This window comes from Mustela erminea, chromosome 4, assembly GCF_009829155.1.
Source record: "Mustela erminea isolate mMusErm1 chromosome 4, mMusErm1.Pri, whole genome shotgun sequence".
NCBI lineage: Eukaryota > Metazoa > Chordata > Mammalia > Carnivora > Mustelidae > Mustela > Mustela erminea.
Window position 1 is genome coordinate 20396964 of NC_045617.1, and position 26738 is coordinate 20423701.

General features: G+C 39.6%; 1 protein-coding gene across 2 annotated transcripts in view; it reads left to right on the forward strand.

Moving 5' to 3' along the window:
- LAMA4 (laminin subunit alpha 4) overlaps positions 1-26738 on the forward strand; it is a 145252-nt gene that overhangs the window by 26185 nt on the left and 92329 nt on the right. For both annotated transcript variants that reach the window (XM_032338784.1, XM_032338785.1), the window contains exons 2-4: positions 11161-11262; positions 17766-17890; positions 23936-24016. In XM_032338784.1, coding sequence (XP_032194675.1) covers positions 11161-11262; positions 17766-17890; positions 23936-24016 — 308 coding nt within the window. The remainder of the gene's footprint in view (positions 1-11160; positions 11263-17765; positions 17891-23935; positions 24017-26738) is intronic.

Below are 26738 nucleotides of genomic sequence, written 5' to 3' on the forward strand. Positions count from 1 at the left end.
GGTAATAAAGAATGAACTGGAAAGGAGAAAGTCTGGTGACCAAGAGAGTAGGGTGGAGATAATTGTAATCATTATCCTGATCCTGAGCTAAATAGTGGTAGTGGGAACAAGGGGAAGACCCATCTCGATAAACATCTCAGAGGTACAATATAAACTCTATGAGGTATATTGTTCAAAGGGTGGCTGGACGTGGGAACAGTCTAGTCCAGGTGGAGGCAATGAGAGGCACTTTGTGTAGAGAGAATTTTAAAACAATAATAAAACTTGCTGAACCACAGTCTGCTTTTTATTATCCTCATGTGCCAGCATTTCCAAACAATGTCAATGAGAAAATTCTCCTCCCTTAAAAAAATCCTTTGTTGTCTAAGTTCTACGCAGTTGCTGTGGTTACTGTTGAGTTTAAATAATATAGCAAATATGTCAGCTTCAAATTAGCACATTCCAGTTACTTAACCTTTAATAAACATTGCATTCTACACAGAAATTAATTCGGAGAACTTCCAGTCCTACAGTCCCCTAGTACAGATGGAGGTATTAATTTAGAGAGTAAATTTATAACAGTTCAGGATTGTGCAAGGCCCTTTCTGACTTGAGACTCTGAGCTCTGGGACACTCCATCTGTCTCCATTTAAGCCACAGATTTGAGATAAACAATGATAGCACAGTGGTTGTGAAAAGGAAGAGACAGAACTTGGGTACTTAAATGTTATTCTGTGTGCAAACCATTTTCTGATCTTTGCAGAGTTCATTCTTTTGGAAGCATTTCCAAAAATTATATTACTGCCAAATGTATTAATAAAATTGAAAAGTCTCACTCCATTACTTTTTTTCCTTTTATGTTCTATCATCTCTATCTGAAATATGGTATAAGAAGAAAAATAGATTAGGAGAGTATATAATAAGTTTACTGTGGGACACAGTCAACTCCATGTGCTTACCAAACTGGAGATGGACCTCTCCCACAGACACTTGAAAACAAGAGCATGGTATAAAAGAGGGAGATCAGGGATGTGTAGAGGGACTTAGGAGCCAGGAGAATATAGACAGAGGATGAAACTGTGGGTGAGGTTGACATCACAGAGTGCGTTGATAGAGTTAGAAGGAGGTGATCCTAGAGAACATCAATAGTGTGGAGGCAGCAGAGGAAGAGGAACAGCCCTCCCTTCCTGCCACTTACTCCACCCTACCCCCCACCCCCAAAATACTAAGAAAGATAAGCAAGAGAAAAACCTGAAGACGGGTTGTCCTGGAAACCAAGAGAAGAGAGAATTTCAAGGAGGGAATTTGAACCATGTTAAGTACTAGAACGAGAACAAGTAAGTCTGGAAAAGCAAAAGCCACAAAGACTTCATCCGACAGCTTTATCAGTTCTGCCCTGGGTCCTCTGACAGCTCTCCAGTGGCACAGTGGAGACAGAAGCCAGGCGACAGATAGAGGCATGGGTTGGCATGAAGAAAGCAGAGCCAGAGTGATTGAATTCTCTCTCACTCATGAAGTTTGGCTGAGCAAAAGAAGAGGAGAATGAAAGGGAGGTAGATCTGAGAGAAGGTGTTCTTAGAATCTGAGCCCCAGGGAGGAAGTCACAGCTCATCCAACACAGGACCTGAGACCTAATTATGCTCTGGCTTTCCTCACCCCTGTGGGTAGAAATTGCTGGATGGTGTGTGAGAGAAGCAAGCCAGGTGATGGTAGGGTCAGATGTATGGGTTCCAGAGCACAGAGAGAGGGCTAATCTCTTCTAATATGAGGAATGCTACCTCATCTGAGATGAGCAGAGGAAATCAGAATGAGTTAAAATTAAGATGCTGGGGCACCTGGGTGGCTCAGTTGGTTAAGGGTCTGCCTTTAGCTCAAGTCATGACCTCAGGGTCTGAGATTGAGCTCTGCGTCAAGCTCCCTGCTCAGCAGAGCTTCTGCTTCTCCCTCTGCCCCTCCCGCCATGTGCGTGTGCTCTCTCTTTCTCTCTCTCTCAAATAAATAAATAAAATCATAAAAAAATATTAAGATGAATTTTGAGGAGAAGAAAAATAGACAGTATGAGATTTTCCACTGAATGACCTCTATTTTCTCATTGAAAGAGGAGGCAAGATTATCTCCTGAGAATAAATGGGTACAGTTGAGGTTTGGGATGTATTTCTCCTTTCCTACTAATTCACAATAGCATTTCTTCAGTGAAGCATAAACCCGTGAGGAAGAGCATAAGGAAAGAAAAACAGGACTGCCGTCTTGAGCAATCCAGGGTAAGGGTAGTACTGAAGGACTGGGAGGATTGCACGACAGAAGCGCACATTGATTAGCAAAGGAAACTGATGGGACATCCCAACCAGTCAACCTGCCCAAGGAAGCACCACTGCCTTCCCTAGAGAGGAAAGGAAGCCACTATAAGTTTCTAGACAATTAAGCCTCCCCATTCCTTGTGAAAAGAAAAGGCAATTTAGTCAGACAATTGCAAGACTGTGGAACCATTAAAGTGGTGATGACCAAATTGGAATGTCTATAAAAAGCACTTAACTCCATGCCTGGTGTCTGTCCATCAATAAATATTAGCTGTTATTATTCATTAAAACCCAGTGGAAGATGACAGAAATGTCTGCCATCTCACAACACTGATTCCTGCCAAGTGGTGAAGGAGTCATGTAAAAATCCCCCAAATGCCTGTAACTCTGAAGTCATTTCTCTCTGCTTGTTCATCTAGCCCTTCTACACCGTATCTCTTCCTTTCTTGGAAATGTGTCCAAGGCATTTGCCCCAGTAAATTAAATAAAACTGAGTCAGCTTTGAGATATATTAAAAAAAAAAAAAAAGAAAGAAAAGAAAAAAGAAAGAAGAAAGAAAGAAAAAGGAAATCTGGCCAAGGCTGTGTTGTGTAACTGTAGCTTGGAGGGCGGGGAATGAAAAGAACAAGTTACATGAGATGATGTGACGAGGAACCAGGGCAGAAAGTCAGGTGTTAGCAGATTTTTTTCAAGAAAATCAAAAGAAAAAAGGCAGCGCTCATGCCCGATTATGTTATACAAGTGCGATCACTACTACAAATGAGCAACTTACAAAGTATTTAAAGGAACTTTTCAAGGAGACAAAGAAATTTTCATCAGTATTAATGAACATAATCATCCCCAAATCCTACATTTCAAAAAGAAAATCTTTATGGCCGTAGGGCTCTAAACTTTCTCATTTTTGATCCTTTCAGTTACACAACTAAAGAGAGCCAAGGGGGTGGTAAGTACATCATCAGAGCCCGAGTCTGCTGGTACCTCCATTCCGAGTAACATTTGATTGACTACCAGCTTTCAAGAGTTATTTGAAATCTTTGGGTGGAGCATGGATTTCCCTGCCCAAGTGACGACTCAAAAAGCTCATAAAAGGTGTTGAGGAATAGCCATATTAACACGACGTCATTGCTGCGATACATACCTCTCCACCTTACAGAATTAAAGAACCTGGCTTAACTCTGATCAGTACAGCTCTGTGCTTCTCAGAATTCCTCAGGACCTAAATCCTTGTCTCTATATCACAGGGAATTACTTTGAGAGCTGGAGTGTTTGACATGCAGGCCAAGCCATGGTAGACTCAGGTCCTAAGCCGTAAGCACAAATGAAGCTCCAAGAGCCAACGAGGAGACACTAGCTCCACAGTCTGTGTTTAATGATGCCCTAGCTTGATGGTGCTAGTTATAAGAAGAAATACCTTTCAACCGGATAAACTTCTGAAGAATGTTGAAACCACTTTCCTAATCAAGCTATGGTGAAATCACTGTCAAAATCTAAAACTTAACTTCACCTATTGAAATGTAGGGAATTTCAGTGACGCAAACAAGAGCTTAAAGAGACCCAAGGGAGGATACGGGGGTAATTTTGTCCACATTCAAGTAAAATCAATCAAGAAGTCAACTTCTTGCTAACTGTTGCACATTACAGACTGCCTTTAATTTATTTGGGCACCCTGACACAGATTTGTATACAAACAGACAGGATGTGTTAAGCCCTCCCTGAAAAAGTATAGAGTCAAATGTTACCAACAGCTTAATTCAGGACTGCTTTCCATCCCGGATAGTCTGTCTTTTATTTCTATAGACACAGAAAAATGACCTGTGAGATGCTTACCCATGTCATAAACTCATACATTCTCAGAAGTCATTCCTTCCCACAAAGGCTAACTTGATATTTCTGAATACATTAAATTAAACCATTGGTCCCTCCAAATAAAAGGCCTCTGAATACTGATTCTTAGGTCTGCCCAAGTTTTAAGCAGATGGAAGTCAGGATTGCACAAGACCACAGAATCAGAGTAGAGGCACAAAGTTTTAGTTTTTACGTGAGGATAATATTCAATCTTAAGGTGACTTTTATTATTCGATTTTTAAAAAGTGGAATTCTCTAAAACCTAAACTACAGCTAAAATCATTGTTGCCTGGAAACAAGGAGAAAAGTGGATTCATTATATACATTCAAAAACCTAGGCAAAAAGAGAATTGGATGTGTGTAGTTAAATTTGAAGAATACTACTTTCGGATGTAGCAATGACTCTGGACACAAGCAAATGAATTCAGAGAGATTTTGGTTTGGGTTTTGTTTTTTTTTTGGTTTTTGTTTTTCTAATGCTTTCCACATCGGTCCTTAGTAAATTAAAGCAAAAGCTGATGAATCAAAATTCTAGAAGTCTAATTCAGAAAGCAAGATTACTGAATATTTGTAAAATGTTGGCAAATCCTTGGTTGAAGACACAAAGCAAATTTCTACAGTGATTGCCTCTCCCTTGCCCTGTGCAGTGTTTTGTTTTCTGTGGTTTCAGCTACTTGAAGTCAACCTCCATTCAGAAGCAGATGATAAGGTCAATAGTAGCCTAACGCTGGGTCCCAATGTCTACGTCATTAACCTCACTGCATCTCATCAAGCAGGCATTTTTCCATCTCACTTCATCCAAAAGAAAACAGGTGAATACAGTACAATATTTTGAGAGAGAGAGAGATCACATTCACAGAACTTTTATTACAGTATGTTGGTATAATTATTCTATTTTATTATTAGTTATTGTGGTTAATCTCTTGCCATGCTTAGTTTATAAATTAAACTATCATGGGTATGTATGTATAGGGAAAAACATAGTATGTATAGAGTTATTACTATCTGCAATTTCAGGCATCCACTGGGGGTCTTGGAATGTATCATCCACAGATAAGGGGGGAGAACTACTGTATTATAGGTCAGATATTATTAGACTAGGCACAGGGCTATAGAGTATGCTGTTTGTAATGGAATTTTATTATGATTGATTCACGGTCATTTGTTGGAGCTGAAGATTAAGGTCTGAATCTCTCCAAGAGAGACCTCAAGATGGGTCTCACACAACAACTTCAGACTCCTTGTAAATTTGATCCATCTTTGCCGTTGCTTCTTTCAGTGGGTAGTTGGGGAGCTCAGACTCCTAGAGAATGCTATTTGAGCATTTAAATTGTTTAGTCTATCAGGCTTTTCAACAGAAATTCTGAAGGTTCTAGAGATATAGTATCTATGCAAAAGTAGTGACTTTGGGCCAATTTATTAGCTCCTCTGTGACAATATTTGGAAAACCCAGGGAGATTTTTGTGAACATTTTTAACCTAAAATGGTATTACTTAGCTTGAGTTTACTACACTCAAGGGATGCAGACTGGACTAGACCTCAAAAAACCATGACTTCAGAATCTTAAGAAAATTCAAAAAATGTTCTGTACGATGACAATATTATTAGTTTCAGTTACTGTTCTCAAGGGACTTCTTCATACGAAGACAAAACTATCAATCGGCTGGATAAATGTTATCCTCTTTGTTAAGAAACAGTCTCAGTATGTTATATTATCTTATGAAATAATTAATATTGTGATTATATGATGGACCTCTGGAAATAATGCCTTCTGCAATGATATCAACATATACTGTCACTCCCAGGTCCTTTAAATGTAAGTGGCACATGGGTATACCATACCAATATCTTCCTAAAGTTCCATCTAATTCTGATTTCTATGAATGTAAAATTGATCAAGCACAGACACATTGATTTTTACTCAAAGCCACATACCACACTGATGATAACAAAGTAAGCAAATGACAATCTATTCTATTCTTTGAAGGCAGAACTAAATGTTATTGATTCATCCAATCAGTGTTCAAGCAAGAGACAAGCTGTCATAATATAGTAGCTGATGACAGAGAGCTGTAAAAAGTCTACAAATGATTTAATGGAAAGTAATTAGTCAAAATGACAATTGGGCTGAAATAAATTGTTTAAAGAATAGATAGTCCCAGTCAATGTTTTTCATACTTTAATAACTTCATATATTTTAAGCATGTATCCATATCTTAATAATATTTTTTTCTGGAGTTTAAAGGAAAGATTTTACATTTTTATCCATTTCAGCCTGCTTTGGACTGTTTGTAGTAGCAAAAATTTAGAAATAAACTAAATGTCCAAAAAAAGTTGTTGGATTAATATATATTAACCATACACCAGATGGTTAAGAGCTCAAACCCAGGAGTCAAACAAAGGATCTAAATCCATCCATTCTTCCTTCCCTCCTTCCTTCCTTCCCTTTTTCTTTTTTGTTTTTATGAGAAGTAGCATGTTATAGTGGAGAAAGAACAAAATTTAGGTTTGTCTGAACTCCTTATACAGCTGTGTATACATTTTTCATCTTCTCTGACCAGCACCTTGTTCATTTCCAAAATGCAGATACTCATACCTAATGCACAGAGTTGTTACAAAGAGCAGATATGATAATGTGGATGAAGCACTTACAATGCTTGGTACATAGGCCCTCCATAAATAATAACTGTGTTATTATTATCTTCATTATTATCATCATTATCCTTGTTATTACTATTAATTTAAAGCCTAGGAACCATCCCAGACAGTACAAGCCCTCTGAATATTCTCAGTTTAGCCACATGTGTTTCTACAGTTGTATGCTATACAGGTCTTCTCATACGGGCCAGAGTATTCAGTGTGGCATCTAAAAATTGATTGTAACACTTCTCTTGCTAATGCACACATATATAAACATAAACACCATCTTCATTTAAGAAATTATGGAAGATGTTCCAAAAGAAATCAGGCAGACATTCATTTTCTCTGTGGGAAGACCACTCAGCTTTCAAAATCTCTAAATAACACAGGTCTTGGAATCAGTAACAAAACTAAAATTAACTCTGCTTTCATTCTTAAAATTATCTGCCTTTTAATATTATAACAAAGGTCAGTTTTGCTAGTTCCTATAGAATTTCAAGAAGATATTTAGTACAAACAGAACTTTCTGGAGCCTTGACCAAACATTTCTACATAAAAGGACCAACATTATACAGCTCTTCCTTGAGGATATTCAAACTTTTCTTGAACCACTTAATTATTTGCCATTCTGAAAAATTCTCTAAGGTTCTACAACACAAAGGATCCAAGATATTCAGTGCATGTAGTAGTGGCATCAGAAGCTCCCATGTCCAGGGCTTTCATTAGCCTAAATGGTGCTTTTATACAAATTTTAAAATGGCACCTCCCCTCTAGACAGATGAATTAGAAAATATAATCCTTCACGTGTACAAAGCCCAGCAGAAAAGAAGTTGGTTGGATCTCCACCTTACTGCACTCTCTCCACAGGGGGCTCCATGTGACCCTGTCCCTGCTTCCCTTTTTCTTCCCATCTCCTACAGTTTATGAGACTGGAGCCAAGTCCATTTCACACAAGGTCAGAGCCTTAGCCTGGGGAATGTGTCAGTAGATAATGACAGACGCTCTGGGTGAAGTCCGCTCCTGAACTAGGCATAACATAAAGATTTCATTGAGTACAGTCCAGTCTAGGCAGTAGCTGTTGGGCAGCTACTGCCTAGACTGTGTTGAAAAAGACTGGAGACCAAATCCAGCCCAGTAGGGAGCAGTGAATGTACTAGCAGCATAAACCATTGGTTTCCAACAGCACATATGCTTCAGATTTGCTGTCCTGGTCCAAACTGTTTAAATCACAAGCATTCGTGGAGCAATTAACATGAATAATGCACTGTGAGATGCTTTAGAGCAGTCCTTAATCACACATTGGAATCTCTGGGGGACTTTAAAAATAAATAAATAGGGGCGTCTGGGTGGCTCAGTGGATTAAAGCCTATGCCTTCGGCTCGGGTCATAATCCCAGGGTCCTGGGATCGAGCCCCACATCGGGCTCTCTGCTCTGCAGTGAGCCTGCTTCCCCCCTCTCACTCTGCCTGCCTCTCTGCCTACTTGTGATCTCTCTCTGTCAAATAAATAAATAAAATCTTTAAAAATAAATAAATAAATAGAAAGATAGATAGATAGATAAAAAACAAAAACAGGTCCTTCTAATATTTCTGTAAATCGGAAGCTTTTCTAAAATACAGAATTTACCAAAAAAAAAAAAAATTTGTTATTATTATTTGGGATTGTTTTCTGTGTTGTGCAATTTTATTTTTGTTCTTTGAGTATGAATCTCTTGATTTAGGTAAGTCCTCAAGGACTTAAGGATTACCTACTGTCATATTCAAAATGATGCATTTATTCAGGGCAAATCTTAATATTCTTTGTCTTCTTTAGATAAAAGAGGAGCAAAAATGCCAAAAAGACTTGAACTAATATCAGTTTAGAGTGCTTTTACTGGAACGTGATACCTTGGGCCAGAGGAAGGTCCTTACCATAATTGATGATACAAGTAGATCTTCACTTGTTCTGTTTCCAGGCATCACTACCAGACTCCCTGTTGACACCAGCATGTTTTTCCCCTCCTAACACACCTCCAGTCTCTGTGCCATTCATTGGGACCCATAGAAACAAAGACCAGAATGGTGGTCTCAGGGGCTGGGGAGCTGGGAAAATGGGAAGACGTTGATCATAGGGTACAAACTTCCAGTTCCGAGATTAACACGTTCTGAACATCTAATGTATAGATCAATGGTCATTGTTAATAATATTGTGTTATATACTTGAAAGTTGCTGAGAGAGTACATCTTAAATGTCTTCACCACAAGAAAGAAATGGTAATTATGTGACATGACAGAAGTGTTAGCTAAAGCTATTATGCTGGTAATCATTTTGCAATGTATACACACATCAAATCAACACACTGTACACTGTAAACTTATGCAATGTTAAATGTCAATTATTATTTCAATAAAGCCAGGGGGGAAAGGATTAATTAATTTAAGTAAGTAATTTTTTTAAATACAGTATTTATTTTATAAAAAAAAACAGTTTTTTTATTTCTTTGTCAGAACTCCCAAATGAGAGACTCCCCACATGTCCATGCATTGGTCTGTTAGAGAGCTCAGAAACTGCTGTTTTGGAAGCTACTGAGATAACTAATACTAGGCCCCTCACTATTCTTATCCATTCCTCTGATAATCAAAACCCTCTTCATGTCAAACTGCAGGATGTAACACATTCATGGGTCATCAATCATATGTCTTATAACAAGGATGTATTTTTAAATAAAGTAAAGAAGTTTAAGGTACATGGCACATGGGTTAACTAGTGTTTTGCGAATCTTTTTCTGATATATATGTATATCCTTATATATTTACATACATATATGTATGTCTGTGTACTGCATCACAGTTAAAACATGTATTTTTTTAAGATATTATTTTTAAGTAATCTCTACACCCAATGTGGGGCTCGAATTTATAACCCCAAGATCAAGAGTAGTAGGGTCAACTGACTGAGCCAGCCAGGTGTGCCCCAAACATGTATTTTTTATATTTTGATACAAAATTCAAAAATACTTGAACTTAGATGGTCTAAATTAAATGCTTCCTGCTGCAGTTCTAGCGCTTTCCCTCTCTATTGTTCCCTAGTGGAAATTGAGGAAAATGTTTCCTATCAACCACAAACTCTCCATTATAAATTATAAATCAGTGCCCTCGCACCCTTAATTTCTTTCTCTCACTTAGACGGAATTTCTTTGCCTTGTGTTTATGGACAAATGTCATTATTCTTTGTTAAACTTCCTCCCAATTGAATATATCAGATTTTAGTTCTCAGGTCCAAACTGGTGGTGTTTTGTTTTGTTGTGGTGGTGTTTTTATACTGTGAATAGTGTCCAGTGGTTCTTTCTTTACAGAGAAAAAAGCAAGAGGAAATGGCTTTGCATAGCAGTCAAAGGGACTTCAGCCAGATATAATGAAAAATTTCCTGGTGGCTAAGAGAGTACAAAGTACAATGAGTCAATGAAATCGGGGGAGGGAGGTGATGTGAAATCTCCAACTCTGTAAGTTTGTGGAAACAGCCCAGATTCTTATCTGTCTGGAATTCTTTAGAAGTGAATCCGTCTGATGAGGGGAGTGGACTTCCAGGTCTATAATGCCCTTGTTGCCTTGCATCACTAAGACATTCTGAAGAAAAATAAAATACATGTTCACAACTCCCATCACGTAAATTAGGAACAATGTCGCAAAGTTTCTCAAGTAGGGCATGAGTGACATTGGCAAGGGCGAGGGGCAATTCATCGTTGTATAGGTTGACTGGTGTATTGAAAGATGGTTTAACATCTCCACAGCCCACTTAGCACCTCTGTGTCTAATGATTTCATCACTAGAATCGGGAAAATAATGTGTTCTTCACAGAACTACAAGAAAAAATGAAATATATGAATAACACCCACATAAGACCTGGCAAGTATAAGAACTCATTAACTTCTTATCCCCTCTGTTTAAAATGTTAGGATGCGAAGAGAAAAAAAAATTTTAAGCATGAAAGACACATCTCTGAGTTGTTATGCGATAGCCAGTAATTTCTGAAACCATAAGTCTTTATTTTTAGGGAGCAGGAGGCAATTCCTCACCCTCACCAGTTGTCCTGGTTTGGTTTGGTTTTCTTAAGAAAATATCAGAAAACTTCTTTCTTCTTTACTGTTACCCAAAATCTTCTAAGTCTTCCTTACAATATTAGGACAGCGTTAAAGATATTCCTATTCCCCTGAAAAGTTAAAAAAATATAAAAAGGGGGAGAATATAACAAAAAGAATTAGACATACACCACTGCATCACAATATAAATAGTTCATTCTAGTACTTCTGTAAAGAATTATTTAGATCGTTTAGTAAGCATCTCCTCTTATGCTTCTCGGAAAATATTGATCCAAAGAGGTCTTTTCAATAAAGAAAATATTTTTGTTGTGTCTGTTTCAGAAATGTGGTGCTAGATTCTTTCTCGCCCAGTCAGGAGAGTGTCTGCCCTGTGGCTGCAACGATAACTCTGACGAGTGCTTGGATGGCTCTGGATTCTGTATGGTAGGTTGGGGCATCTGTCACTGTTCATGTACTTCCTTGGGCTTCTGTGTCTTCAGCAGGGATCAAATATTCTTCCTGCACGTTAGCACTCTCTAGGAAAGAGCTAATCAGTTTCCCTTTTTACCCTTTACCTTTTCCTGTAAGACGCCTTCTAGAAACTGCTGGTGATTTTACCTGGCCCTCCAGGCATAGGTACGACATGGCATGTGCTCCTGGAGGGAACTGACCTAGCGTCCCCGGCAGCCGGTGTCTACCATAGGGCCAAGGGTGAAGGGATTGAAAAGGTACACAGAAGAAGAGATCACCCATCCAAATTCCTCTGTAATAGTATAGTTTGCCATATGTTTGGCTTCATTCCACATAAACCAGGAGAATAAAACAGTTGTTTCATTGCCTATTTTACAACTTCATATAGGTCTATAGATGAAAATTTGTTTAGAAAAAAAAAAAAAGGTATTAACCAAATAGCTAATAAAAATGAAAATTTTGGCCTTGTGGTCTTTATAAGTCTGTGTTTCAGCACCCACCCCCCCCAAGACCCTTTTTTTCCCTCCCTTAACTGGAATGAATTCTTCTTCTGTTGAAGTATTGTAGAGACTTGTGGAGGACACTGGGGAGCTTTCTAGCAAAAAAGGCTTGCCACAACTTTTCTGCATTCACTGAGTGGACTGACAGCTTCATGAAAACGGCTATTGAAATATTTACCAGAAATGGCTTTAGTAGAAGTCCTAGGAGGCATTTTTAAAGACTTAGGCCCTATGATCATGTTTTCCTTCAGGAGCTGTACCACACGGCGGGAAAATTAGATTCTTCAAGATCCTCTGAGGCAGAAGAGGCTTTCCAAAAACTGCAAAAGTATTTTTGCATAAACTACAAGAATTCTTAATTAAGTACACCCTATTTACCTCAAAATTAGTATAATTATCTCCATTTAGCCCATCATTTTGATTATAAGTGGTCTCTGAGGTGTACACACGGAAGTGCTCTTTTATACATTGTAAATGCATTATATTAAGATGCAAATTAGAACATTTCATCTACTTTGAACCCAGCAGTTGCCACTTTTCTAGAGACAGAGAGAATGTAGTGGCAAACACTGGACAAGGCCATCTCTTTGTAGTGTTTGTTTAGTCCTGGTGTTTCTGTCTTCCCCCTCCCCCATCTTCTTAAATAACCCTTACATCCAGGATGTCCTCTGTAGTCGTGTAGGCACACGCAGCTGCCAAAGCCTGCCCCTTTCTAATGCTTCCCTCTCCGGTTTCCTGTTATTTTAATCCCAGTGACATTTGAAAAGAAAATCCCATGGATGCACTTGAACTAATAATGTACATCTCCAATAATTTGACCAATTAAAGGCTCTTTGTTATCTGGGTTTTTTTGTTTTTTTGTTTTTTTGTTTTTTTTTTTAGCTAGAAGACAATAGGGACTGGTAGGTCCATCAGAGGCCATCAGGACGCCAGTAAGATGGAAGACTGAACTAGAAGGGCAAAAGTCCCTCCTGGGGCACATGCGGCGACGAGCGCTGGGTGTTAAACACAACTAATGAATCTTTAAACACTGCATCAAAAACTAATGATGTACTATGTGTTGGTTAATTGAACCTAATAAAAAAATTAAATGAAATTAAATTTTTAAAAAGTCCTTCCTGCCAGGGCCTGTGAGAAAACCACTCTTCTTAAGGTGACTTTGTCAGAATCGGAATTGTCGTGGTTTTCTCTCTGACTTAGACAGGAATTCTGAGGGAGAAGGTCCTCACAGGATTCCTTCACAGCTCCTGGGCATACAAAGTTCTAATAAAAGTTTGGGGATGGACTGGGGTGTAAACTCTTATGCCCACTCAAGGGAACTGGCCACCTTCCTCCAGTTACTTTGTTCCAAGACAGAATATTTTAAAAAGAAAGAACAGCCATCCTTCTCATCCTAATAGTGAGCTCCCCACCCCAACTCTACTTAGATGGAAATAGCTTTTTTTCCTGATTGAAGTAACATATGCTCAATGTAACAAACAAACAAAACAATAATACAGCTATGTACTGTACATGAAATTCAGAGTGAAAATCACCCACAATCTTATCCACCTATGTGCCAGACATTATCCTAGGATCTGGGTTAAGTGGTTTTTCCACTGTATTGGGTTGAAGAGCTGTAGGAACAGAAACACCTACTTGAAAGTGCTTCTGGACATGACCAACATAGTAAAGGTCAAGGTATGAGGACAATGGGAGCCTGAGAAACACATGTAGATATCCCTATCTGCTCAGTAAAAATCAAATGAAAAATTAAAAAAATGAAAAAATTTCAGCGTCTGTCCCAGCATTGCAGGAAATTTTTTTTTTCTAAATCTGAATGAGGATATTCAGATTTAAAACTATTAAAAGAATAGCAAAAATATCCTTGAAATCTAAAGAGATGCCCATCAAGCTGTTATCTGGCTGGTGGAAACATGGATGGATTTTTATTTTCTTTTTACTTCACAGTGTGCCTCCCTAAATTCTGTACAACTGCCTGTAGTAATTTTGTAGTTAAAAAGATATTGATATTCAAATGGACTTCTACCCCACCCTAAACGTAATAGAGAAAGGGAAGTAATCCAGTATATTGAAAGCTAATGAATTTTTATTACTTCAAAGCCTAATTAAAACTTCATTCAGGAAAGCAAAGATACTACATCTCTAAATTCTGCAGACATTAACATTTTTCTCATGCTTTTCCAGCTCTCCTTTATTATGTGTGTAAGACAGAAATCAACCAATATAAGTTCCTGTAAGACTAAATATGTGTGATTAATAAACCAGCACATTCATTAGACATCCCAGAGCAAGAAAAAAATGAGTTGTAGACACTTCTTTTTCCTGTTTTACTTGCAACTATACAGTTGGTATCTAGATCATATGCATAATTCTTACATCAAAATTTTGACAATTTTCCAATATGGTGCAACTTGGAAAACCCCAAAATTTTGCAATTAGGGATGGATTTGGTTCCATGCTAACTGAGGTTTTGAAATAACGTCAGAAAATTGTATGTCCAAACATCTTAGAGTCCTCTGTTGCTTTGTGCCTGGTCACATGAGAATATAATAGGAACTGAATGCAAGTAAGTTCTCTATACGTAGGTCATGTTTCTTCTTCCAACCCTGAATATGTTCTTCTTCTTATGTTCTTCATCTCGGTTAATTAATCATTCTGCCAAACCCTCATACTAAGATGTCCCAGATGCTTCATGAACTTCCTTTTTATCTTCCCCAACATTTAACCCCAGAGAGAGCCTCTTCTCTTCTCTGCCATCCCACTGCCTTGATTCCAACCCACAGCATCTATCCCAGACCACAGCTATGACTTCCCAATGACTCATCATGCCTTGATCCACTTTCCTTCCCCTACTCTATCTTCCTTACCAGCAACGGAGACATCTTTCAACCTAATCAGACATTCTCCTTTCTAAAATCTTTCAAGGCTTTCTACTCCCGCCCCACTGAGTTGCTCACTGCCACCAAAACTGATTCTGTATGGGCAGAGTCTGTGTCTGAATTTGTGCTCCCTTGCTCTCTACCTGGGATTTCTTGCTTCTCCTTCAAGGCCTCATTCAAATGTCATCAGCTCCATTAGGTCTTCTCCAACTTTCTTAGGAAAAGCCAGAACCTCTTCTTCCTCTTTGCCCCATCAAAGGTATATCCTTTATACATACCTCAGTCACAGCACCTAGCACACAATTGTTTGTTGGCCTCTCTTCTTCTTTCAAAAGGCTGTGAGTTACTCAAAGGCAGGAACCAGGTCTTTTTCATAAAATGACACATAAATGAATGTGGTCTTTTTCATCTGAATAAGTCACAGCTCATTGTCTGTCATGATATCAGCTGAATCCAAGCTTATTAAATGAATGAATGAATTAGTAAAGTAACAAACTGATATATGCAAAAACCTTTAATTTTACAATTTATGAGACACTCCAGTCACTCTTCATTGCAGTGAAATGTATTGTGTTTTTATGCTAGATACTCAGGCTAAAGCCCAATGCTGAGCAGTTAACAAACAACGTTACTTAGTCTAGGTGTTTCTAGACCCCCTACTTCTCAAAGTACAGTCTAGACCAGCAGCCCTGGTGATACTTGGGAGCTTATTAGAATGGCAGATACCCAGGCCCCACCCCAGACATCCTGGATCAGAATCTGCATCTTCACAACATCTCCAGGGCATTGGTGTGCACAGTAAAGTTTAAGAAGCACTGGTCTAGACAGAGCAGAAGTTCTCAAACTTTTGGTCTTCTAAGCCCTTTGCACTCATGAGAGTTATTCAGGTAGCCAAAGAGTCTTGTTTGTGGGGGTTATCCATGTTTATTGCATTTGAAATAAAACTGTAAATAGATCTTTTAAAAAGCTGGTGGGGATGGGATCTGGATAGTACAGTTAGTGGAGCAACCTAATCTTGGTTTCAGCTCAGGTTATGATCTCAGGGTCATGAGACTGAGCCCCCACATAGGGCTCTGTGTTCAGCACAGAGTCTGCTTGAGTATCTCTCTTCCTCTCCCTGTGCCTCTCCCCACTCCACAACCCCCCTCACTCTCACACTCTCTAAAATAAATAAATCTTTAAAAAAATAATTTAGGGGCACCCAGTGGCTCAGTTGTTAAGTGTCTGCCTTCAGCTCAGGTCCTGATCCAGGATCAAGTCTCATGTGGGGCTGGGAAGCCTGCTTCTCCCTCTCCCACTATTCCTGCTTGTGCTCCCTCTCTTCCTGTCTCTCTCTGTGTCAAATAAATAAATAAAATAAAAATCTTAAAAAAAAGAAAAGGAAAGAAAAAAGAATTTAAAACTGAAATTTATTCTAGTATTTTCTTGTTAATTTATTTGAAAATAGCAATAAACCCATTGCATATTAGCATAAGTAATATGCTTTTATAAAATATAAACATATTTTACAAATTAAAAATATAGTTCATGCTTGGCTTAAGAGAAGGCAGCTGGATCTCATATCTATAGTGGTATCTCCATGTCATGGAGCCCCAGGAGCCCCAGCGTCTACCTTACACACATGAGAAAATGAGAGTCCAAAAGATAAATAAAATCTTAGTATTATTAGGAGAATGGTTTTGACCTCCCTAGACATAGTTTGAGAACCATAGATCTAGGTAGACTCTAGTCTTGCATAATCATGTGACAAACCACAGGAAGGCCAACGTGATCCTCTTTGGCTTTCTTACTACATTAAACTGATTCTGTGGCCAAGTTATTGAGATGGCATTTCTCATGTGGAGAAGCTCTGCCCTTTTGATCTGAAGTCCAAACTGTTAGTAAAATAGTATGGCACATTCTAATGTAGTCATTTTATGACTCTTTTGGGAAAGGAGCCTTTTGTCTAACACATTGTAGAAGTGGTATAATATGAGCATTAACAGCCTGGCTGCTGGAGCAAGATTGCCTGAGTCTGAATCTCACTTTTACCTCCTTCTATCTGTGTGACAATTTATTGGGCAATGTGTTTAACCTCACTGTGCTTCCATCTCTTCACATGTAAAATGGCGTTAAAAAATAGTCACCTGCCTTAGAATTATAAGAATTAAACTAGTTAACCCATGTCAAATGTTTGGAGGTTTTATTCTGTTTTGTTAGTCTATTTTGAACTTCACCATAGAACACAAAGACAAAAATCAAGAGCACAGATTTCACCTTACTACTGCTCCATCTTGCCTTTCCTCAGGTTCTTCCACAGAGAGCTGTTTGAAAACAGTTGTGTCTGTTGAAGATCTTGTGCACAGATGTTACTGAGGGAGTGGATCAAACAGGAGGCTGACTTTGATGATGTTCTAATTCTAATGGTGTAATTTTTCACTGAAAACCCTATTCAACTATTATATACTCTATTGAACACAGAGATGAAAATACCACGGTGCTAATGGCTTTGGCTTGTGCGATCCAGTTCAGTCCTGTTGGAGAAAACTATCAGATTAGCATCACTGCCTCTTTAGAGTACTGGGCAGAAATTAATCCATGAACTTGTCACTGCTGAGTTGACTCTATTCTACTGAGTACCTGCTCCATTTGAGTTGGTGGCAGTACAGTACGAGAGGCACAATGTGGCAGAAGGGCTGCTGAGGTTGGGAGCAGATAGTACTATATGGGTAGTGGAATGGGAGAAGGATCAGGGAAGGGGCATCAGAAGGAATTCCTGGAGGTTTCAAGGTCTAGTACAGATCTTAAAAGATGACCAGGCATTCTAAGCACAAAAATCAGCTTGTTGAGGAATTATGCCCTCTGCATGAAAACTCTAAACTCCTCAGTCTGCTCATGAACACACGGAAGCTCAGGATGAAGTCAGCCACCATTGTCCACCCTTTCTAGTATTGACTGGCCAACAAGGCCCCTTTGTGTTGACCAGTTCTGACCACACAATAAATTCCATGAGCCTCACAACCTCTTTACTTGGAGTAGTATTTGGTTCCCAGATATATTGCGTATAGCATTTCTTTTGTGGTTTTGTCAAATTTTCCTATCTTTTGCCTCACAGAACTGCCAGCGGAACACGACAGGAGAGCACTGTGAGAAATGTCTAGATGGTTATATTGGAGATTCCATCAGAGGACCACCCCGGTATTGCCAGCCATGCCCCTGTCCCCTACCCCATGTGGCTAAGTAAGTTCTGAGAGAAGATGTTCTCTTCTGCTGCTTATCCCCTTAATTGTGTACTTTTTATTTTTGTTCTATCCAGAGTTCTCAGGTTTTCCCACCTTAGTGGAAAGACTGAGTACCTCATATTGAGATGAGACTAGAAAAGATACAGAAAAGTTCTTTAGCCTAAACGCACTTTCAGGGAAACTTGTGGTATGGGTGATGACTCTGTTCCCCAAATATTGGGTAGCATCATAAGGGCAAATGAGTCTCCTAGATTTTATCAGCAAGGTTAATTTCTCAGCTATCCCTTGACCTAGGGAGATCACAACTGGTAATGCAAACAAACTCACAATCCAGTACTTCCAGTAGTTGTGTTTCCTCTTACTTTCACAGAGAAGAGGATTCCTACATGTGGTGGCAAACTGTTCAATCAGAATTAGAACACAGATAAAAAGAATGCAAGATTTAGGCCAATCAGCTCATAAAAGATTTTGCAGAAAACTAATGTTCACTTCTGGCTATGTTTTGACCTGAGTGAGAAGTTAAAGAAAATAGGCATACATCTTAATGGAAATAGTAGAATTCTTTTCAGGTCCATAATATGTATAAATCCAACAGTCAAGTCATGACTGGCTGCTTTATTATCTTAAAAATGATAGAAAACAGAATTAAATTGGTATAGTGCTGGTTGGTTTTCCAAATATCAACCATTTCTCTGATTCTCTGAAGCCAAGTGAGTGTCCTACAATCAGTTCATTTCTGACATTAACTAACTATCCAGAGTTAGTTAGCCCATACATTAAGTCCCACTTTAGAAACCAGCCACAAATGGGATCCCTAGGCTACTCACATATCTGCTCAGCTAACTACAGATTCAGGGGTTGCCTTAAGTTCAATAGTTCTGTACAATGACTCACAGAACTCAGGAAAGTGTTGTACTTACAATTACAGTTTCATTCTAAAGGATATAATTCAAGTTAAATTGAAGAAGATATATAGGGCAGGGTGTAGAGGGGGAGATGGGAGGGAGTAGAATTTCTATGCATTTCAGGGTTGTTCACCAACCCCAAAGCTCCACAAAATCTTCTTTGTTGTTTAAGAACTTTATGTATGTTTTGTTACATAGCCGTGATTGATGAAACCATTGGTGATTGGAACTCAATCTCCATCCCCTCTCCCCTACTCTGAGGTTGGTGTTGAAGGGGATGGGGTTCAAAGTTCCAACCCTGGAACCAAGTAGCTTTCACCTCTGACAACCAGCCCCTAACCTGAAACTACTTAGGGGCCATCAAGAGTCACCTCATTAACACAAGCTCAAGTAGGCTTGACAGGGGCTCGTTCTGAATCACAAAAGACAGTCTTATCACTCAGGGAATTCCAGGAGCTTTAGGAGCTCTGTGCCAGAAACCAGGACAAAAATCAAATATGTACTTTTTCTTATACCACACGTAGGAAGAGTAATGAACCTGGGTTCATACCTGTGGTTTGGCACAAAATAGCTGTATGATCTCAAGCAAGATAACTTTCTTTCCCTGTTTCACTTTCCATGGGATTTGGGGTCAAGGAGACTAGATTCAGATCTCGGCTCCATTCATTGATTCATTTATCTGCTCTGGGTCTTGGGTTGTTTTTTTGTTGCTGTTGTTGTTTTTTTGTTCATTTGTTTGTTTCTGAGTTGGTGTAAGGATCGGCCTCATAGAGTTGGGCTAGGACAATATGTGTGGAGCATCTGAGTTGGTTTCTCACAGACAGAAAGCTGTATGCTAGTTACTGACTTTTTTAAATACATACTTGTATTTTTTCTAACACTAGTATTTTGCTTGCTCTGTGTCAGGCAATGTTCTAAGTGTTTGGGTGTAATATTTAGTTGATAGCTGTTATAAAGATTAAGTTAACTAATACTTATAAAATAACTTTTAAAAGGCCTGAAGATCATCCCCTACTCCCACACATACACTTTTTTATAAAGAGAACAAAGATGACAATAAATTCTGCCCCTATTTTTTTTTCTTAGTTGAACACCAACTCAACTAACATTTCACCTAAAATCTTGTGATTGTTCAAATCCTCTGATGAGTCTGTCAATGAAGAAGTCAAATATTTTATAGCCCCCATTTTTCTTTAGAAACCACTAAACTGCTTCAGTTCTTGCTTTGTGATTTTTCATGTCCCAAGGTATCAACAATATGTTCAAAATGGATGGTATTGAGAGGGAGAATAGAAACCTCAAACATTAAATGTTCTGTTATAGTCATCCAAGTGTGTCCTGATTTATGAGCTCCCTTTGTCTCATCTAGATAGATTCTTTAATCGTTCATTAATATTCTGATCTCAAACATTAGTCTTAACCATATCTGATGAGATGTTCAGCATTCTGCTTTCTTGCTATGCTATCATTATCTTGTTAAATATACCTACCTCCAACTTTCCAATAACAGGTTCTCCATATAATCTCCCATACAAATGAAGATTCTATGTAGCATCATTTGCTCAAAATAGGTTTATAAGCTCTGAGCTGCAGTTTCTTTGGAAACTAAAGGTGAATTACAAAGGCAGTCCTTTAAATTGTATTGTCTGACTTCTGCACTTTTTGCCCCATGCATGTCGATGTGGGAAACAAAGACAAAGGAAAAAATTAAATTTCCTACTACTTACAGCCCATTGACAAGTCCTTGAAACCAGAGTAACCTTCCTCTGGGGGCTCAGCTGCCTGATGTTGACACTTTTCTAAAGGCAAACAAAAGTCAATCTTAGCTTAACATTATCCTGACCTACCCCCCAACACCTCCCCCACCAGGATCCTGTGAGTCTACCTTAAATATATAGAAGTTCCTTTTGAAATGTCCTTTATCTCTACCCCCAAGATACATGTTGGCAATCATTCTCCAAACATATGGCCCACTGATAAACATCTGAAGGGTCTCATGACTGAGCGTTTACTAAACAATAATAAATGACCTTTTCCTAACAATAGCTAGCCCCCTCAGCTTGTTTCCAAAATTCCTTGGAGGCTTGTGCTGTCCCTAACCCCCTCCCCGCTTGAAAGTATATAATTAGTCAACCATCACAACCCCAGTGGAGCTCCTTTCTGCCCACCGGTCTGCCCCTATGCTTTAATAAAGAAACCAATTTGCACCGAAGATGTCTCAAGAATTCTTCCTTGACCGTTTGCTCCAAACACCAATATTTCCACAACAATATGACAGGACTTTCTTACCTAAATTATGACCTTAATGTCTTAAGATAAGAAACTTTTGGAATCGAATTCCTGTGGACTAAGAAGTTTTTCTACATGCAATCAACAAATATTTATCAAGCACTTATTATTATGTGACAGTCATATAGTACTAGTCGTTCTATAGTGGGCAGGCTGCTGGGAGAAACATCTTCAAAGAAACATGCATGAGAGTTTGTCCACATTCTGGATTCTTAACTGTAGTTAAGAATTCACAGTAGTAAACAAAACTATCAAAATGCCCTGACTTCATTGAAATAGGTCAAAATAAAGCAGCATTTTGAAGTTCCTAGAACAAATTACTGTTTCAACTTTTCAGCTAAGTTATCCAGTATTTCAGTTGATCAAGAAGCTCTTCTGAAGACCCTTTCAAAAAAATAAATAAGGGAGAAATTGCCAGTTAGGTAATGAGCTTCCTGTCTTGGAGGAGGAAATAGTTTCTGTTGGATCACCATTCCTACTCAGGCTCTTTGGGTGTGTGAGCAAATCTGGGTTCAAAGGGCAGTTGAAGGTCTCCAGGAATGTACTCTGCAGTTAGGCACATATTCACAGATATGGAAACTGAGGCCTCTAACAGCGTACATTTCAAGTTGAAAAGTCTGCTGCAATGGACAGAAAAGCAAAGATACCCCCATGTATAAGTAAAAAACATTATGTGGGAGTGTGGAGGAATTGGGAGAGACCTTCTTTCTTTGAGGTGGCAACAGTCCTACTTGGGTAAAGAAACCGGCTACAAATAGGGCGGGTGGGATGGGGGGATGTGGACAGGTGTAATCTGTGGTCACTGAACAGGACAAATTTGCCGGAATCCTATAAGGTTCTAGCCTTTGATAAGACCTTATTATTGACTTAGTTGACTATTTTCAAATATCTTATCAAAATCAAATACCCATTGCCCCTTTCAGTTTTTTAGAAATTCATATTGTTACTTCCTATAAAAATTAAAGTGCCAGGACTTTTATTTGAGCTCAGAAAGTCACCTAATATGAAATCCGCATTACACTTCGAGATATCCTTCAGTAGAGCCTCCAGACCAGGATTTGGATTTCCAGTTCCGATAGCCACATCAGAAAGCAACAAAATTATGCTTGAGGGAGGTAAGCAAGCAAACAGTGTTAAGTCTATTTTTCCTTAAGTTCCATAAAGGTTTCCAAGAACAAAAGGCTCCCATCCACTTGGAGAGGGCGCCATGGTTGTTAATGTGGGCTGAGAAAGTCTCAGTGTTTTCATTTCCTTAGCCAAAAACAGACTTTACCTTAAGCAAAATATAAACAATTAATGCTGGTTAAATTAAAAAAAAAAAAAAAAGGAATCTCAATGGTTGGCACTGCTTGTGAGTCTCACTCCACTGAGACCAGTGGTCACACAGCTATTCCCAGGGACCATTTGCACAGAGTTCACTTATTTATTTTGGAGTTGGCCAGACATCCTCCCCGTCTACTAGAAGCTACAGCAATCATTCCAATTAAGGAAAATGTCATCTGTTTGAAGCAGCAGGACATTAGCTAAAGGCAGACGACTCCAGACACAGGCAGATGCTTCAGTCCTTCAAGCTGTGGGCAGGCTGCTGGGAGAAACATCTTCAAAGAAACATGCATGAGGGTTTGTCCACATTCTGGATTCTTAACTGTTTTTTGAAGTAAGCTAAAAAAAAATAAGAACAAGCAAAATGGAGAATAGAGGCCAAAGAGATATAATTTTGCTGAAATGTTTTTAGCCAAACACAGAAAAAATAAATTGTGGACATTGCCTTTCATGGCAAAGTATATATTATCTTCTGACTAATTGTATAAATCTCTTTAAACAAAGCAAACACATCATTTGCTTCCTTCCAAAGACCATTAGGGTAAAATTGCTAATACAAGCAGGAATGTGAGAGCAGCAGGTCACACTCCATTGATGGCACAATACCTAAGCCAATTAATTTGTAAGTCTTTAAAATTTTTCACACCCCCCTGATATGGTTGGATTTATGTGTCAATGTAGAACTTTCCAAACATGTGAAGAGTTATATTCCGTTTCCCCTTCCTTAATAGTTGAACGATATTTTTATTGCTTTCCTGTCCTATGTCCAAATTTTTATTACCTAAAAAAAAAAACCAACAAAAACAAACAAACAAACAAGCAAAAAAACACACAGTAATCAAGAGAAGGGTTTCTATGGATGAGAATCCTTTTCCTGTGGGTCCTATTTATTGCTTGTGTACTTGTTTTGTGACTTTGGTCAAAAGAGCCAGTCCTTGAACCCCCTATTCCCAACCTTTAGGGTATACAACAAAGAAATTAGGGTTCAGTGGGGATTATAGTATACAGTTTAGAAGTGGTCCATGACCTTGAAGAGTGGAAGAGATCTAGTGCAAAAAAAAAAGGGGGGGGATAAACTTTCCAATGTATATACAGAAAATGGTGAGAATACAGAAATTCTCATTTCATCAAAAATCACAGGTAACCAAAAAAAAAAAAAAATCACAGGTAACATATAAAAGAACTTGATTATTTTATTTCTGGCTTCAGAGAATGTGACTTAGACTTGCGTTAAATATTCTAGAAATTCCCACTGCTTCAAGTAAAAATAATTAAGTGCCTCTATGGCAAAATAAGTAAATGGACCTGGAAAATGGTCTCACCAGTGGATGAACATTTGGGCATTTTCTATCTGAGTCTGCTAGTCTAAAGTTTCCTGAAAGGAAGAAGATTTGATTTAAGTAAAGCAAATGATGAGACTCATTCGAACTTGACTGGGACCAAGGTAGAGATGATGGAATCAAAAGTTAAGACAATCTTTTCTGTGATGTGTGGAATTGACTTCTAATATTCTCTTATAATTCTAGTTTTGCAGAATCCTGCTATAGAAAAAATGGAGCCGTTCGGTGTATTTGTAAAGAAAACTATGCTGGACCTAACTGTGAAAGGTAGGCTAATAAAATTCACTATTTTCTGTGTGGGAAGAAACTTTCTGTTTCTTGCACTCATCAGCTCTGTTATACTCCCATTCAGTGAGCCTGAAGAGGAGAGCAGAACACTCGGGGGACGTTTTCCTAAATCCCATGCCCCAGAGAGAGCTGTAAAAATATGCTCCCATGGGTCCAGGTCAGGTTAAATGGTCAGGTGAAGAGGAAAATGAATATATTTTGAAAAGATTCTCTAGATGGTTTTGGTAACACTACTATCTCTCTCCCCATCCCTGAGAACCAGCAGCGTAATTGATAGAGAGGCTTCCTTAGTAGAGAAAAGAGGTGGGGGAGGGGAGGAATCCTCTATCCGTCAGTAAAGCAACACACTGACAAAGGCACGAACCTATTATTAATCCATTCTTTATACCATCTCCTCCCCTAAAAAGTAAACAATTTCACAGGAGTTTGGATTTTCTGAATCCCTGTCAGTATTTAACACCTTTTTTTTTTTTTTAATTTTTTAAAGTTGCCTTGGGCTTTGCTCAAGTAAGAAAGACTTTGGCGACTAAAGATGTGAGCTTTAAATCATGCTTTCCACTGCATGATTTCCTGGCGAGACATTTCCCATCCTCCCTACCTGTCAGTTACTCAGTTTTCTCCAATCAAATGGCTTTTGCTAAGAGTCTCACAGAAGAGTCTTCTTATTTTTAACAGAAATGCCGTTGACATCAGCCTCTCCATGTGGTTGGGTAGCAAGATGATGTGGGTGCTGTAATGCGGGGGGGCAGTGGGGAGGACCGGGGGTACTTCCCAAGCCTCTGGTCCAGCATCTGCCCATGCCCACCTCCCCACGGCATACTCCCGCTGCCCCAGATGTGCCGCACAAAGGCCTGGGACTCCCAATGTCAACCTCAAATGATAAGCTATCTCACTTCCTCAGAAAACACCTTCTACCTCTCAGAGAGTAGCTCCTGAACCCTTTTTAAAAAGCCACGGTGTTTATGGTGTGGAGAAAATCTCTGTACCCGGAGGGCATAGCTGCTATGATGACTAAATGTACAAATCATAGGTAATTCCTTCACTGAAGATTTTTTTAAGGGGTTTTTCTCTCTTTTTTGCTATGAGGGAAGAGGGAAAGCGAAAGCCCATGGCACATATGAATTTCATCCTTTGAGAGAGACAAACAGATTTTGTTAATTAATGTTTGTGACACACTCATTCCGTATTTCCTTACTGCGGGACTCAGGAATGTGAGATCCCTGACTTGCTCGCTTTCTGGCTCCCTGTGAGTCAGGGAGGGCTGTTGGTCAATCAGGGATGGAGCTTTTTCTCCTCAGTGTCTGAGGTTGAAGTCCGTTTAGTCTGACAGAGATTGAGCAGTTCATCATTTAATGGGTGTTCAATGGCCCCGGGGATGGCCCACTGGCCACAAGCAAGGCCTCCCGGAAGAGAAGTCGTCTCTGTCCCTCAGGGTTCAGGCCTGTAGAGTTGCACAGAGATGCAGACCCGGGTCCTGTCAGTGAGAGCAGGGGGCCCAGCACAGGATAGCTTGCCTGCCTCACATGTGGGATTGTAGGTGATCAGCCTCCCGGTGCACCTTGGAAGCCCTTGGCCCTGCCGTTACCCTGTAAGGCTTGGTCAGATCTGGTGGACGGGTAAGGTCAAGGGAGGAGCACTAGTTGTCAAATATGGAGGAAGTTTCATTTCAGCCTGGCCAAGTTTGTATCTCAGCTCCAATCCTTGCGGGTCCTCCTGAGCGAGTTATGTGAGCTCTACGTGCCAATTTCCACATCTCCAGCTTGGAGAAAATGAGAATGCTCACCTCCTAGCGCTGTCATGAGGGGATACGGTGGGGTTTTTAGTATGGCACACGGCACTTCAGAAATGCTCGATAAAAATGGCCTGGTGGCAGCAGGAGTCCCTGGTGGCCATTGTCCAGTTCCCAACCCCTGGCATAAGTGTGCCTGGGAGAGGTTGGCTCGTTTCCCTGAAACGCAGTTTCCTCAGCCAGAAATGATAGCTTTGAACTAGATAGTGCCCCTTGTTGCTTGTCTCCCGTGTCCTCCCTGCTTTGCATTCCTCATCTCAGCCTTGCCACCGCCCTGAGAGGAGGTGGTTTTTGTCATATTGCAGATAAGGAAACAGGCAAAGGGAGGAGATGGGGCGGGTCCACAGTCACAGCACTGCTGAGTGGGGGACCAGGATTCTCACGGTTTGGCTTAAAAATCTGGATTCTTTCCCTGTGCCCATACTGTCCTTCCCAAGTGTCTTCCCAAAGGACTTCGATTTTAAATTTTGTCTCTGATATTCAGAAGCACAGTGACCCTGCTCCTAGATTCCCCTTGACTGGAGGCTGCATCAAGAAATGTGCGGGAAATGAGTGCCCTTCAAAGCCTGCCATCAGCACTGGGGGGGATCGCTCTGAGCAAGTCCCTCCACTTTGTCTCCTGTCTCCTGTCCACTCTTCCTCACACCGTCCTGTCTTTGAGAGAATGGCCTGAGGCCTTTTGCTCCAAAAATGGACTTTACCATCCAGAGGACTCTTCCTTAAAATGGAAATGACCACACAGCAGATTGGTGGAGGGGATAGGGATGTGATACGATAAGACATGGTCTTTGCTCTCAGTGAAAGTCAAGGCTAGAGCAGGAGACAAACCCAAACACCATTCATCACAAGGGAGAAAAGGAAAGCCAAATACAAAGATAAGCAAAGCCCTTTCAGGTGTGTAGTGGAAGGAAT